Source organism: Orbicella franksi, chromosome 9 (genome assembly GCF_964199315.1).
Source record: "Orbicella franksi chromosome 9, jaOrbFran1.1, whole genome shotgun sequence".
Taxonomy (NCBI): Eukaryota; Metazoa; Cnidaria; class Anthozoa; order Scleractinia; family Merulinidae; genus Orbicella; species Orbicella franksi.
In genome coordinates this window covers 6,304,424-6,320,332 of record NC_138153.1, presented here as the reverse complement: position 1 = coordinate 6,320,332, position 15,909 = coordinate 6,304,424, and the positions used below count along the sequence as shown (strand labels likewise).

The following is a 15,909-nucleotide window of genomic DNA, read 5'->3' as shown; positions in this document are numbered from 1 at the left end:
GTTTTCCACCTGAAGTTTTTACCGTGTATAAATAAAGATTAAAGATTGAAGGTTAAAGATTCTCCGGGTTCTCCACAAAAACCAGCAACTACAAATTCCAATTCGACCGGGATATAGGACCCGCATGAAAACCAGCCAAGGCTGATGTGGCTTCCTCTCTCCGTATCAACGGTTAGGAAATTACGACTTTTAAAAACATGTATGAAAAATGTCTCAAAGTTTGTGCTCTGAAGACTGCAAAGAAGATGAGCACCAGAGAGCTGTCCATCCCCTGGCCATCTCGTGACATGATCAGACCCTTGTGTTACGTCATCAGAAAGGAATTTCTGTCGTTACGAGGGGTTACAAGGGGATCATGGGAAACGAAATAGCAACCCTCGACTTGTTGGTTACCGTGAAGAAAAGTATGTCAGACAGATTGGGTCAAATACCACGAAACTTTCCGGATTTGTAACAATTTCCTTTCAATGGCAGATGTATGAATGGCTACTTCTGTACGTCCCATTGCGATATTTGTGCATCTTGAAACACGTGCTTCCTGAAACGGAAGATGCTTGGCAAGATATGTTGTTGTATCTCAGGAGGCATCGTTCACGCTATTTCAACGGCAAGCGGAAGATCAATTATTAAAAATACTGCAGTATGTCTGTTAAATGCTGATGAATAAGTACGAGGTTCTTGGAATTGTGGGCGAAGGTAAGTGGTTTTAAATATTAGCTTGTACATGTTTTTGCATGCATCGTAATGAGATTGAAATTGTTTTATGGGCATTACGTTTTTGTGTGTGTGAATTGTTTTGGTATGCAAAATGCGGGTTTAAGTGGTGCAAATTCGTGTTAAATATCTTCCTTTTTTGTATTATTAGGAGCCTATGGAGTGGTTTTGAGATGTAGGCACAAGGTAACAGAGATATTTTCTTTAATTTAAGCTTAGCAGCTTGCACATGACAAAAAAAATCAAACATATGGATCACGGCGTAAGGTTATTAAGTGGGTTGATGATTATTTTGCTGTGCATTGTTTCAGCGACTAAACACGCACGGACTCTTAGTCGCCATAAAATCGGAAATGCTTCTTATATGTTACTGAGATCATATTACCGAAGTCAATTCAATCTGAGAACTTCCCTTCAAGGTCCAGTGAAGCAGAAATTTGCAGGCTTGATAGCTATCTCGGTTGCTTGAATCGGCATTTGTTTGTACATGCATTAGTTGGTTTGTTTGTCAACAGACACTGTTACTTGAATGGTGTCTTGGTTCATGAAGTTTTTGAGGGTTGTGGGTGGAAAAATAAAGTATATAAGCTTACCTGCTGTAGATGACTAAGTTAGTTTCGCATCAAAGGAGTTTTAAAGTAATGTAAACTTGATTTAGGAAAATTACCATATATTTGTCAGAAGAGACTTGATAAGTTTCCTGTTGGTTTTTTGTACCCCGAAGCTTAAAAATCCAAGCTAAGAAGCTTTGTCAGATAACTCGGAGAGACAATGATTTTTATCTACGTGAAAATTGTCTGCATTATGTTGTCAAAATTTTGAAACTTTATGTTTTATTTGCCACAGGAGACAAATGAAATTGTAGCCATCAAAAAATTCAAAGACAGTGAAGGTAAGAAATATGGCCTGTCAGTCAAAAGAAGCATGTCTTGTACGTAGGGCTCGTGAGAGGTAAATGGCAAAAGGCTCTCCTGTTTAAGAACTGGGATGATGTGTGCCAGAAAATTATAATCAAGTGTGGCTCAAGCTTTTATTGACCCCTAAAAGATATCTCTCAAGAACAGACAGACAAATAAAAGCTACAGTGGGTTTAAACGGCGATAAGGATGTTGGAAAAAAATAATGCTTTTGTCTATTAAAAGATTGAAGATTTCATGTCATTCTACACCACTGATACACTATGATGGTATTTTTATGTTTCTTTACATGCAATCCTGAAAGAAGTCTTGATGCCAAATATTAGCCTCCCATCTGAAACACTCTATCTGATTCCAGAACCAGCATTTTACACCCCATTAAGAGCTAATCTCTGCCCCTTTCATGTGGGAGTTTTCCCTGGAGGGGAAGGGGGGGGCACTCTCATATATGGGCTACATAGGTATGTACCGCTGTGAAGGGTATGGTTTTCAGGCAGTTTACTCTAGGATAGGGTATATAAATCAGAGCATTTGGGTCTAGAATAGGGTAGAATTTTTCTTAAGAGTGACTAGTTGGTTGAAGATTTTATCTAGACTAAGGAAACCAGGAATTGCCACTCAGAAATATAAAAAAATCAAATCGGCAAGTTTAAATTTACGCAAATCAGCCTCAACAGTGTCAAAAGATGGGGGGATTTGGGGAGTTTACTCTAGTGTAGGGTAGCAAAATTCAGCTGAACTAGCTCTGGTATAGGCTAAGGGTTCCAGGGTCCCAGCGGCACATCCCCACCCAGAAATTCCCAAAGTACCCCCCCCCCCAGGGAGTTTCCCCTCCCCCTGAAGATGAGGGTTTATGTTAGCAGTGACAGTCTGCAGTCCGCAGTCTGCATTTTACCCCTAGTCTTCCTTTTACCCCGAGTCTGGAGTCTGCAGTCGGCAGTCTTCCTTTTACCCTTAGTCTGTATTTTACCCCGAGTCTGCAGTCTGCAGTCCACAGTCTGTGTTTTACAGTACACTGACTGCTTTTTCGAGTGGTGCGCAATGGTATACCTTACATCACTGTGATTTTTGGTTGATGCCATGCCATGAGCCAATTCAGTATTGGTTTTAATAGGCCCTGTTTGGCTTGAAACTCTCATGCATTCTTGATTAATCTGGGGTTCTAATGTGCATTTCTACTATATTTGAGTCTGCTCCAAGATTTCTTAAGAGTTTTTGAGAGGTCTCTCTCATTTGGCCCATAGTTTGTACTGTGTGATCGTCCGGGTGAGGGACGACAACCTGAGCAGAAGTCATCTTCAGAGTCAAGTGAATACGGTTTGTCAGTTGATATTCACTTGACTCTGAAGATGACTTCTGCTCAGGTTGTCAATTGAAACATCAGTCACCAACAACAGTTCTTTTCAGAACTACCCTCACCTGGACGATCACAAAAGACAAACTACTGATACTGCCAGGTTCAAACCATTAACTATGTTACATTTGGCCTATTTTCACTGAAAAATGAAGGAATCTTTTACATGCAACTTTCATCCTTTAAATTTCAGTGATGTTTGTTCCTGTTTTGATATTGATTTCTGTTGAGCTTAAAACTTCTCGAATGTTGTATTATTTTGTTACAAACATGCATGACAGCAACTTGCATGTAGTTTGTGTACGCAATATTTTGTGGTTTACTTTAAGAGCAGAGGGCAAATAGCGCTGTTTTTGGAGCTTAGAAATGTATTCAAAGGCAATCAGCTACTTTCTTTGTTTTAGATTTTAGCAATTTGTATTGCTTATATAATGAAAAATTAATCTTATTGAAGCCTGCTTTGTTTATGTTGACACCTTCCTCCATTTAATTAAAAGGTTTTATATGAGCCATTATTGAAATGGTTTTTCATCATGAATGGATGCTAAATTCAACATTTGTGGTGATGTGTGTTATTTATTTTTTTATAACATAATTATGTGTTTTCAACGCTTGCAAAACTTGTATATATATATTTGTAATCTTGAAACCATCTCCAAAGGAAAGGATTTTCTTATGTAGTACGTAACATAGACTATACGCTTCAGTTTTTCATCTAGTTTAATTAATTTCTCGGAGAGGAGCCTAAAATGTCAGTGGTTAACTACACTGTATTTAATTACATCAAGAACTGACCATAGCTAATCAAGTCAGAATAAGTTCATTAATCAGTACATTGCCTAAGTAAATAGAGAAAAAAGTTGTACCTTTGTTTCTTATTTGGAGGACACTCTACTTGAGAAACACTCATGTCTTTAAGTCAGAGTAGAGCTCAATTCTTTTAATTTGTTTGGCGTGAGACACAATATTTTATGAAAGAAATTAATTTTTTGCTATCGTAAATGAGGGGCAAGTCTAATATGCTTTGTTTCAGTTAAACAACAAAATATCTTGAGAAATGTCTAAATTGTGACTTTAAAAACTTACTGGAAATCCAAAAATAATTTATCACAGGATGCTTGAAACAACAGTGGGGAAATTGTATCCAATTTGGCATGAGATAAAAATATTAATGGTACATAAGCTACAGTTTCCATTTTTTACATGTACAATCCTGTAATTTTATAAATTTGTACATTATATTTTTGATTGATTGTCATATTTCCACAGAAAATGAGGATGTGAAAAGAACCACATTGAGGGAATTGAAAGTCCTTCGCATGTTGAAACAAGAGAATATTGTTGAGTTGAGGTTAGTCAACAGTTGTAAAAGTTTAGGTTTAACATTTATTGTGCTAAGTGGTACTGCATATTAATGCTGGTAGGTATAGTCTGCATATGAGCCAAGTGGCCCATAAGGTTGGTGCTTATCTTGGTTTCTATAGCATGAACTGACTAGGAGTATTTCTACTCCACCCCTGGGTGAGATGCTAGTCCATCGCAGGGTTATTCCCAGCATTAAGGTCGCTGGTACCCATTTATACACCTTAGTGGAGAGAGTCACTGTGAGAGTAAAGTGTCTTGCCCAAGAACACAACACAATGTCCCTGACCAGGTCTCAAACCTGGACCGCTTGATCCAGAGACGAGCGCTCTAACCATGAGGCCACCGCACCTCAAAGCTGGCAGTACATTATAGAATGTTGAGAAAGTCAGTATTGTTGGCTAATATATTGAATGTCTTTTTCTTAGGGAAGCATTTCGCAGAAGGGGAAAGCTATATTTGGTTTTTGAATATGTTGAAAGAGTAAGTAAACACGTGTGAGATTGTACATCCATTATTGTTTTAACATTATGATTAAATATTATTAATAAATTCCTTGATATGCACATTTTTCTGCAGAATATGCTTGAGTTACTTGAAGAAATGCCAAATGGAGTTCCATCAAACAAAGTTAGGTTAGTTTTTCAGAGAGAGCAACCTTAGAAGACAGCCAAATGTATGAAAGAATGTTCAATATACATGTACTAAGAATTTGACCATTCACTTATAATGACTACTATTTTTTTGCTACCATGTACTACTTAAACAATAAAGTAAATTAAAATAATTTAGTTTTACTTTTTGTTGGATCACTAAATACTGTTATAATAAATAATTAGCATCATGCATGTTAAAACACATTTGTCTATATATGTTGGTCACTGACACTTTTTGTTAACTTAACTTTCCTTCCAGAAACTACATTTTCCAGCTCATCAAAGCCATTAAATGGTGTCATCAGAATGATGTCATTCACAGAGGTGCAATATTTCTTTAGTTTGTTTGAATGAAAAGTTAACACTGGCTGGTGAATCCTCTATGGCCGATAAATTTATCAATCAACAGTGCACCATGCAAATTGAAATTTTCAGAATAATTCTTTACCTTTACTGAGTGGCAGATAACAAATATCATTGGATGGAAATGAACATTTTGTAATTTGCAATGTTCATGTTTTATTTTTTTAACAATCTGTACCCTGTTTACATGAAAATGATGATTACTAATACTCTGATAAGTTAATAATATTTTTTGTGTGCAAGTGATATAAGTAGCCTGTTCAATCATTGGAGTGCACTGCTGTGAAATGTTTTGAAATTACACATCACTTGGATTTTGAGTTTTTCTGGTCATTTGGGTCAATCATCTCGCATGGACACCTTCCTCTGTAACCATTGCTTCTTTTCTCTGCCGACAGACATTAAACCAGAAAATTTGCTCATTAGTAAGGATGGGGTTCTTAAACTTTGTGACTTTGGTAAGGTTAAAAGCGTTAAAGACGTTTCATGTTTTCTCATGTAAACTGTATCATGCAATGCTCTTGTTTAGTTTTGGCCAACTGGGTGAGAAAAAAAAAATCAAATAGAGTTGAGCAGAGCTAGACAAGTGTTTTCTGTGGGGTTGGGGGTGGGGGGGGGGGGGGGAGGGACGCTCAGCCTGCTTCAATTGCCAAGTATTTTTTTCATCCCTGCTGAGAGCCTGTTCACTGGCTAGTTTAGTTTAAAAATGTTGCTTAGGTGTGAATTTTCAGTGAAACTTACATGTTACAAAATAGTTTAGCTAACCTGCAATTAACTGCATGATCCATCTAGCAGGAATAGTTTAATTTATATATAATAAATACTCCTTGCTTGCAAGTATCTTAAAGCTGGAGTTAAACTTAGCTTTGCTTAGCCAGGTGGCACATAGGCATCAACGATCTGTTTCCAACATTACTGGTCCTTTGCAGCATGTTGTGCATCACCCCATGTCCATGTCAAGCCCATCTCTTTTAGCTCGGCCATCACAGTACATCTCCAAGTTGTTCTGGTCATAAAGTTTATTTAAATTATGCTCAGTTTTGTTTCACCATTGTAATCAGGATCTGATCTTTCTGGGGAAATAAATGAACAGGTGAAAAAAATTCAAAGTATGCTGTCATTTACACTGTTGCCTCCGACAAAATCACTTGTGTTTGCCAGAAATGTTCTGGAATGCACCTGGATGCACACAGATTTTTCAATTTTTTTCAGGAGCAGCAACCCACTCACCCCCCCCTGCCCCACCCCCACCATCCCCAACATGCAGGAGAAGGTAACCAACTCCAGCACTCCTCCACACCTGACCACCTTGATCCTGAGCAAGTAGTGCTCTGCCTACTTTACGATTTCCTCCTACTACTTTATGTCAATTTGAAAACTCTGCCTCTCCTGGGTGGTGTCCATCTAAGCGCAGTCTTGGGGATGTGGTCCTGGTCCATTCTAAGGACATGCCCAAGTCAATGGATCGGGTTGCATTGAAAAGCAGGAGTCAAACATGTATGTTGTATAGGAAGCTGACGTCACTGTAATTACGTTTATGTTTTTGGTGAAAAGACATGTATGGTTTGATCTTCACAGGCTTTGCCAGAGCCATGACTGTTAATGGTAGTGGCCAGTTTACAGATTATGTAGCCACTCGGTGGTACAGATCTCCTGAACTACTTTTAGGGTAAGGCTTAAGATGGTCTAAAAGCTTCTCATTATGTGGACATTGAGATGAATTTCATTTCTTGCCTAATTAACTGACCAACTGATTTTCTATCAGGGCTTCCTATGGTAAACCAGTTGACATCTGGGCTATTGGCTGTATACTGGGGGAACTCAGTGATGGTCAGGTTAGTAAAAGCAGGGCAAATATCGTCAGTCTAAATTTACTATTTTCCCAAGCTTGCTAGTGGAGGGCTGCATCAGTCCATGGAAATTTGTATGGCTCTGTGCATTGCCCAACTACAGTTTAAGTAAGGTGTGTGTACTATGGCCTAAGTCAAATAACATTTGTGCGGTGCAACCCACCTCAGTCAATATGAGCCTTGTCCGCATTCCAGCTAGCATTGGCACTGAGTTGATGTCATCGTGCTGCTGTTCATATGCACTGAAGTAGAATGCAAGAAAGGTCTTCTAGCTATGTATTTTTATCATTGTTTGAATTGTTTTTAGATTGATTTTGTTGGAAAGTTGTGGAAAAGTCTAAGTTCGAGAACATAAAACAGATGCTGAATTTCACAACTATACAGAATACAGAGTCACTATTTAACACGAGCATCTCAACATATCTAGTGGTCTTGCCATGCGTATCATCTGCCTTAAGTGTTTCCTGTAAAACTGCGTAATTATGTACCAATTTACTGGGTGATTTCCAACCATTTGTTTCTCTCTGTTTGATAGCCGGTATTTCCTGGAGAGAGTGAGATAGATCAATTGTTTACAATACAAAAGGTCAGTAAATCATGATGTTAAATTCACTGTCACTGATTGGAAGTTTTGTTGATTATCCTAACATGTACTTACAGTGTACTTACAACTTACTTTAACCTAATTATGATTTAGGTTCTGGGTCATCTGCCACCAGATCAAATGGAGATGTTTTATACCAATCCCAGATTTAAAGGACTCAAGGTCAGCAATATGATTATGAATAACCTTTGCAGGCTTTCATTAGTAAACGACAGTAATTTGATCAGGCAACTTCAATTAACACTTCTACGATATCCATCTTTGCATAATTTTATGTTGAGAACACTGCAGCCAGTGTACATTTCTTACTGATTATTTTTTATCGATCGTAAGACATTTTAACCATTGAGTTTAGAGCTGTGATTATAAACTTTTGAAGTCTTTGGCAATAACTGGCAAACTTCTACATTCTCAATATTCAAGCACTTGTTCCTGTTCAATAAATTTAACAAAGATATTGTCAGTGAGTTGCGTTGCTATTTGCAGTTTCCAACCACAATTAACCCTCAGACGTTAGGAAGGAAGTACGCAGGAGTCATTAATGGAATCATGCTTAGTTTTATGCAGGTAAGGTTTTAGTGCCATTGAATCTATGTTTTGGTTGAGCCATCTGTAGTTTATTAGAACAACTAGATTAGAAAAGTCTGCATACAAGCCAGGTGGCCCATCAGGCGGTGCTTATCTCAGTTTCAGTAGCGTGAAACGACCAGGAGTATTTCTACTCCCCCCTGGATAGAATGCTAGTCTATCTTGGAATTACCCCCCAGCATAAAGTTTGCCAGTCCTCATTTTACTCACCTGGGCAGAGAGAGGTACTGTGAGAGTTAGGTGTCTTGCTCAAGAACACAACACCACAATGTAACCTTGCCAGGGCTCGAACCTGGACCCTTGATCTGGAGGTAAGTGCACTAACCATGAGGTTACCATGTCTCCACCAACTAGATTATAATGTAGATTAATTTTGAGTCTTTGATTTGCAGGCAACATTACAACTAGACCCAAAGGACAGATTTACAATAAATGATGCTTACAATCATCCAGCTTTCCAGCAAGAAAGAGAAGAATATGAAAAAACCTTGAAAGACAAGGGAGGAGATCTGAAACCGGTTTCAAAGAAGACTGAAATTTCTCTCAAATCAAGGCATTTTGCTCACAAGGGAGCTTCATCTCAGGGCATTAGACCTGCAGAGAGTTCACAAGACTTGAAAACACAAGATGTTAAACCAAATATGCATGGAAGTGTGCCACTTGGCAAAGAATTTAGTGCTGAGAAGAAACTTGTCATGCAACAAATGGCTGCTAAAGAAAAGCCAAATGAAGTTAGCTCGCAGGACGTGGCTTCAGACAAAAGTAGAACTAAAGAAAATGAAAGTTCAGAAAAGTCTGAGAGTTTTTCACCAGCGTCAAATGCAGAAATGGTGAAAGGATCAGGAAATCCCTCTTCAACAGCGAAACAAGCTGTTTACAGCTCTGCAGAAATCAAACCTCGCAATTCTAACTTGGTAGCAGCAAATATCAATGCATCAAGAACAACTTCTCAACCAGAGGAAAGAACTAATGTTACTCAAAGTGATAAGGGTAATGTCATTGATGAAGACAGCAAAGCAAAGAATAAGCCAGGTTTGGCTTCCCACACCAGCCATCTAGTGGCTGCTAATTACAGCTTTTTTCCTGTGGATAATGAGGAATCGGAGCTTGAACAACCAAAGAATGCAAAGGTAAATAAGGACAAAAGTAAATTCAGTCAAATCTCCAATAAGCGATCACCCAAACTGTCAAGCTGAAGGTGGTCACTTACGAGAGCTTAGACCATATTGAGTCAAAATTTTGCCTCATTAGGTAACTGCAGAGACTTACCGTATGTTTTAAATGTTTTATTCATGTGAAAAGTCGATTTTGAGAAAAAAATGCAGTGCTTCCCATTGAGAAATTTCCATCTCTTGTACTACCCAGGAATGCGATGATGTTACAACACCTTATTATCCAATTTATGCTCTGTTATCTGTCAAGGGGTTGCTTACAGGAGGTTAAAAACAAAAGAAAATGTCAAACTTTTAGCTTGCTTATGAGAGCTGGTTGCTTACAAGAGGTTCAAAATATAGTGATATGACTTGGGAACTTTTGGTATTTTGGAAAACTGGTCACTGAGGAGAGGTGGTCGCAACCGGAGGTTCGACTGTTTTTAGTTTTCCTGGTTGTTCAACCAGCTGAAACCAGAATGTACTAGCTTGACAGTAATAATATTTTTTTTGAGGGGCCCATGAAAATCACTGTCAAGTTAGTACATCCTAGATCAAATTGTTTTATATGTCAACGATATTTTTAATTACTTAAATTATTTTGTGCTTCTGCAATTTTAATTTTCTCAAATTTTACCTAAAAGAACATTGGTTGGTGAAAGAGATAACCTACTAGCCTGACTTCAAAATCCACTGTCACACTTATGAAGTGTTTCTGCTGCTTTGTTTCCTTTTCTTGGTTTGGTGGTTTGACAAGGGAGTGATCAAATTCAGTTTCCACAGTAAAATGAGTTGTAAAATTACTGTCAAAAAATTATTGTATCGTATTGTATGGTAAGATGCTAGGAGTACTACTATTCCTGGACAGGATGGTAGGCCCTCACAGGTCCCCCTCCCCCCCCCCCCCCCCACTCCACCCCAAGCATTTTATCAGGTTGCCCACAAGAGGAGAGGGGGGAGGGGGTACAAGAGTTCAGTACTACTTTAATGAAATCTAACGTCTGCTTAAAATGTCCTTAGAAAAAAAGACAGAATTGAGGTATGATTACAGAATTACCAATTTATTTGGTGGGAGTTTGTTTAGTGAGTGGCTTGAATGGTTGTTATTGCAGATATCAGTGGTTCAACGTGCAAACGTGGCAAAAGGGTCAATTCTACATTGTTTAGACTTGGAGGTGTGGGGGTCTCATGGTTACTGAGCTCGCCTCTGGATTGAGCAGTCCGGGTTTGAACTTTGGAGCCCTTTGTGAAGAAATCTGTAACTGATAATACATCAAGTGCTAATCAATGTTTTCTGTGATTGAACTTTTTAGCCGACCTATGGCTCATCCACAATTGCAGAAGAAATCAGAAAAACTAAGTCTGTCATTCTGGGCAAGAAAAAGGACAGGGATGGCTCCGCTTCAGTTAAATCCAAACCCCAGCAGCCGTTCATGACAAGAAATGAGGTGTGTGACTTTGTTTTTGGGTGCTTCCATCAAGATGTAAACTATTTTCTGCCTGTGAATGTAACTAACTGCCTTTGAACAGGGTTGCCACGGTCAGGGAAAATTAGATTTTATTCAAGGTCAGTGAAACTTTAATGAGTTTTGTATGTTTGATCCTCAGGCAGCAGAACAGCAAGCGAAACCAAAGGGAACTCATGAGCGGCAAGCAGGAAAAACGGTCCTCGCAGGTGAGATGGAAAGATTGCAGTTTTATGTGCCGTCAGTTCTCTTTTGGTAGGAAGCATCGAGAGTCAGTTCTAATGTAAAATCATCGGAAGATGGATGCCATATAATTTAGACCAGTATGACGAGTGAGCAGAGCTTAGAGCAGGTCATGAGCTTTAGTTCTTCAGGGTATGAAATCAAGTGAAGAAGAGTCAGCCACTCATGCCGCTATGAGTTATGCCATCGTTGACGGAATTATCGCGTGGCTTTAGTTTCGCGTGATGTTCATTTTTGTGTGACCTTTATCTTATATACTGAAGTCTACCGGTTCTTTTGCAAGGGACACCAGACACATCTACATACATAATTTTCATATTTTCTTTTATTGTTAGATTCTAGTCCCTCCAGTCGAGAAGAAGCACTTCAGTCGAACTTTTCTTTTCAAATGGGTATGACCACAGAAAGAAGAGGTTCTAAATCAGACTTGTCCACATCCGGCTACGAGTATGGTTCATCACTTATTAAACAGCGTCAAGATTCACAATGGTGAGCTATAAGCAGTTTTGTTGTTCCCGAAGTTGTAGCGAAACCTCCGGATGGACCTGCCGAAAAACGCCTTACGTTACGACCTTTCCATTTAACGAACGTTTCAGTGTAGCAATCCTCCTGACAAAAGATGTACCGATATCATAAGCCTAATTTAACGCCCAAGTCGCTAGCGGAGGGAAGGTGCCTACGAAGCCCGGGGGCTGCAACCGCAGTCACATCCCCAAGGCACTAGAACACCCGACTGGCCTGCCCAACCCGCAACCAAGCCACGAGTCCCCCGCGCCAAGCTCCCTACAGACACCCGTTACACTCAAGCCAGATGGCTCAGTGGAAAGAAAAAAAAAATGCTGAAAAGAGTGGGGGCGGGGATAGGGAGGGAACGCCAAGAACCGCTAAACTATAATTCAATCCACAACGCCACACTAACAGAGCGATGAACACACTGCGAGTACATGGGACGACAACACATGTACTAACCAAAAATACCGCTGGACAATGTCAGCCCCAGGGCTCTCTCGACCACGTGACTGCTGCAAACGCTACAGCACGCACCAAACGCTTAACAAACGCTAACAGATGGTCAAGCCATAATCAAACGCCTACAAAAAACGCTACTGACCAGACTAGCTCCCGGTCATAAACTATGTAAAATTTCATCGAACTATATCAAACGCTACAGAACGCACCAAACGCTAAACAGACGCTAACAGACAGCCAAGACACTATCAACCGCCTATAAAAGCGCTACTGACCAGACTAGCTCCTAGTCGTTAACTATGTTAAATTCCATTTAGCCATATGTAATTCGTTTAGCTCCCGATTTCAATAGCCCCTAGCCGGTTAACCCCCAACCAGAAGTCGATTAGCCCCCATTCACGCTTAAAGAACGAGGAAGAGACAGTGTATTCAACTTCTGGTTGGGGTCGAAACGGTTAGGGGCTAATCGACTGAATACCCATAAGCCTACCGCTGGAGCTGGTCTCCGGAGAAAGTGGACATGTCGATGTTTTTGCTTTTCGCTCATGCAGGAGACAAGAGTTTGGCGGCGAAGAAAACCAACCAAGGAACGTTATGGGACAAGACAAAAAAGACAAGAAGAAAAAAAAGAAAAAGCTACAACAGGTCAGTCAGAGGTTCCTTTCCAGTGCACTTGAGTATAGCCTGATGTATTGGTCTTTGGGTGACATTATCGGGCGTTATAAGTAAAATGAGGAATGTCTTTACCGTACTGGTTGTGTTATCCGATGAAATGAAACTGAAATGAATTATAGCGAGTAATTTTCTATTTTCCTGCTATTAGCCTTCTCTTGGTTATTTTATTTTTTTACTCAAGACTACTTTAATTTTAATTTTTTTTTAGGTGGCAAGCTTACCTGCTCAGTCTAAACAATTTCATCACCTCGATTCCCAAGGGTAAGAAGACTTGATGAGCAATTTGGTTTGGACGCCTTTAAAATTAAAACCGAGGAGATGATATAATAGGCTTGATTACTGTTTGGCAAAATGAGCCCGCGCTCCTTCCCAACCGAGCTAGTTTGATGTAAACCATAAGGGCTGCTGTTTATCTTAACTCTGAGAATCAAATATTTCCCTAGCAGAACGCAATAAAAATAATTTCCCTGTCATGGTCGGAGGCTTTCGGTGTTTTGACCTAAAAACAACTGTGGTTTTTTCTCTTTAGCGAGCTAAGCAAAATGGGAGATTGGAGCAGAAACGCTGAGGTACAGGTAAAATGAAAAATGAAAGAATGTTAAATATTGTGTTTTATTTTAAGTTTTCAGTGAAATAAATGTCTATGTTTTCTTTGCAGTCTTTTGACATGCGTCCTCATAAACCACTAGGAAAACTGCAATCCGCTGACAAGGTATGTTTATAAGTACATCTTGTCTGGTATCCGGTCAGATCGCTCCATGGTTAGATCGCTTTAAGGCAGTTCGCTCCAACGCGCATATAGATTATTCCTCGTTCTTTCATCCACTGCCAAGCCAAACTCGGTTAGCTGAGGAAGCGAACTCGCCCTGTGCTGGAGCGATCTAACTTTTGCTTGGAGCGATCTAACCATGAAGCGAGATGACCGTAATTTCACTTTCTGCTCATGCGTGGTGGCCTCATGGTTGGTACGCTCGTCCCCGGAGCGAGCGGTCCGGGTTCGAGCCCTGGCCGGGACATTGTGTTGTGTTCTTGGGCAAGACACTTTACTCTCGCAGAGCCTCTCTCCCCCCAGGTGTATAAATGGGTATCGGCAAAGTTAATGCTAGGGGTAACCCTGTGATGGACTAGCATTCCCTCTAGGGAGGAGTAGACATATTCGTAGTCATTTCATGCTACAGAAACCGGAGAAAAGCGCCAGCCTGATGGGCCAGTTGGCTCGTAGACAGACTATCTACTCGTGGGCCGAGTCATTGCTCCGCCTACAATGCTGAGTTTTATCCAACCAACCTTGTGATATTGGTTTGGAATTAATAGATTAAAATCCTGACATGTCACTGCACCAGACTTAGTCATTGGGAACGTACATTGTCAAAGTATATTTGATAAGCTTCGTAGCTGTTGTGTAAATGGTACCAGTGAGCTATTATAGCAACTTAATAGAAAGGTGTGGTAACCCTGCGATGAACTAGCATGCAGCCAGGGGGTAAGGAACACTCGTAGTTGCTTCACGCTACAGAGACCGGACACTGATAACCCTTCAGGTTCCGGCGATTTATTGGATTGGACCAGACTAACCTATCCCCTTTTCAACAGGGCGTGTCTCATCTTGGACCGCTAACCATCACCTCCTCACACAAACCTCTCGGAGAAGTTCGTCTTCAGCCTCTCCAGCACAAAAACCTGGCTCATTTGTCACACAACACGTACCCCACACGCAAACCGCCGGCCAAGCGTGAAAGCCCCGAGTCCCAAACCCTGGGTTCTCTCTCTCCATGGATGGGACAATCGGCCTTGCACAAACAAACATTATCAGAACCGGGTAATTTCTCATTTCCCGACCGGCCTGTCAGCCCGTGTACCGAACTTTTAGCACCATTGCCAAGGAAAGCGTCGCGGCCTCCTTCTGAAAACGAGGCGACAAATGATGACCGAGACATGAAGTTAGGTACTCCTTTTACGGGACTGAAACCGCTGACACCGTCTAAAGAACATTTTAGCAAGTCGGGAGGTCGAGTGCCGGATTTGAACAAACTGGAAGAAACGCCTTTATAACACACGCTCCAAGAGGAGAAATTCATGTGCAGAAACTGCACGTGCGGCGTCGTCTCAGCTACTTACCTACATTTCCGTAGCCTTGATAGTTCTTGTGCTGTGATTGGCTTAAAGCCTGTAGTTAATTTTTGAGCTACAAGCCGAGATCATTTTCCGTCCGTTTGATTGATACTTTTGATTGCTCAAATGAGGGGTCGGAAGAACTAGACGTTATTTAAAAAACATTTTTAGTTCTGTCGCGTGTCCTGGTTAAAAAAGAAACATGCCAGTTGAAAATCACGTTTCGCTCGGTTTGGGGTCAATAGCTTTGAGCTAATCAGGGTACGCGTGTAATTGTAGTTTCAGAATGAGAAAGACCTTATTGAAGACCTATTTCAGTGTACTTCAGGCTCTGAAGTATCTCAAAGAGAAGTTAACAGAATTTTATATTATCTATGATTCATTTGGCATTTCGTGTTTGTAAAAAGTAGCTTTTTTATTAAGCGTTCAGTTACGCCTTCAAGGCAAGTTATAAGTGACAAACTGTCCCCTCACTTCACGTTCGAGTAATTTTATAAGTGGTAACTCGGAAAATTGCATGGTTTTTATAATCTCACTTCATTCGTTGACGGGCATTTGTCCCGAGACTCGCAAAACATAGCTTGAGACGCCGCCAAAAATTTTTTTTTGTCGTGAAATCGTTTTATCGTTGTACATAGTTCTTTTATTGTTATAACTGTTGTTGGTATGTTCTGTTCTTTGTTGTATATAAGGTTTATATAGTTCAGTGACAGTCGAGCATGCCAGCCTAAGTAAACTTATTTATATCAACCGGTTTGTCGCAGACATATCGTTCATATATTCAAAGATAAATTATTGTAGAAGTACATTCGGAGCCATTAAACGTCTCATTACCTGTTGTTTGTGCTGTTTTAATTCAGCTGTTTGTGTTTTCATTAGACAGAA

At 40.1% G+C, this 15,909-nt stretch overlaps 1 protein-coding gene across 2 annotated transcripts; it reads left to right on the top strand.

Moving 5' to 3' along the window:
* Positions 1-358: 358 nt before the first annotated feature.
* LOC145496479 (uncharacterized) lies at positions 359-15,863 on the top strand. Of its 2 annotated transcripts, none has more exons than XM_081476160.1 (22): positions 359-696; positions 866-900; positions 1,561-1,606; positions 4,255-4,336; positions 4,776-4,830; positions 4,927-4,982; positions 5,263-5,327; positions 5,765-5,824; positions 6,945-7,035; positions 7,132-7,201; positions 7,752-7,802; positions 7,914-7,982; positions 8,307-8,387; positions 8,801-9,538; positions 10,873-11,007; positions 11,168-11,234; positions 11,604-11,757; positions 12,789-12,882; positions 13,121-13,173; positions 13,442-13,481; positions 13,571-13,624; positions 14,506-15,863. In XM_081476160.1, exons 1-22 carry the CDS (start codon positions 654-656, stop codon positions 14,962-14,964), a joined length of 2,598 nt encoding a protein of 865 aa, XP_081332286.1. In that variant the 5' UTR covers positions 359-653; the 3' UTR covers positions 14,965-15,863. The 2 variants fall into 2 exon arrangements, with proteins under 2 accessions (XP_081332286.1, XP_081332285.1); XM_081476159.1 differs by having other exon boundaries at positions 360-696; positions 13,442-13,487.
* Positions 15,864-15,909: the final 46 nt, after the last annotated feature.

Bases quoted from the DNA above. Each gene is read 5' to 3' on its own strand.
- LOC145496479 (XM_081476159.1), top strand. From the start codon at position 654: ATGCTGATGAATAAGTACGAGGTTCTTGGAATTGTGGGCGAAG. The intron at 697-865 runs GTAAGTGGTTTT...TTGTATTATTAG, and splicing joins TCTTGGAATTGTGGGCGAAG to GAGCCTATGGAGTGGTTTTG. The intron at 9,539-10,872 runs GTAAATAAGGAC...TGAACTTTTTAG, and splicing joins AACAACCAAAGAATGCAAAG to CCGACCTATGGCTCATCCAC.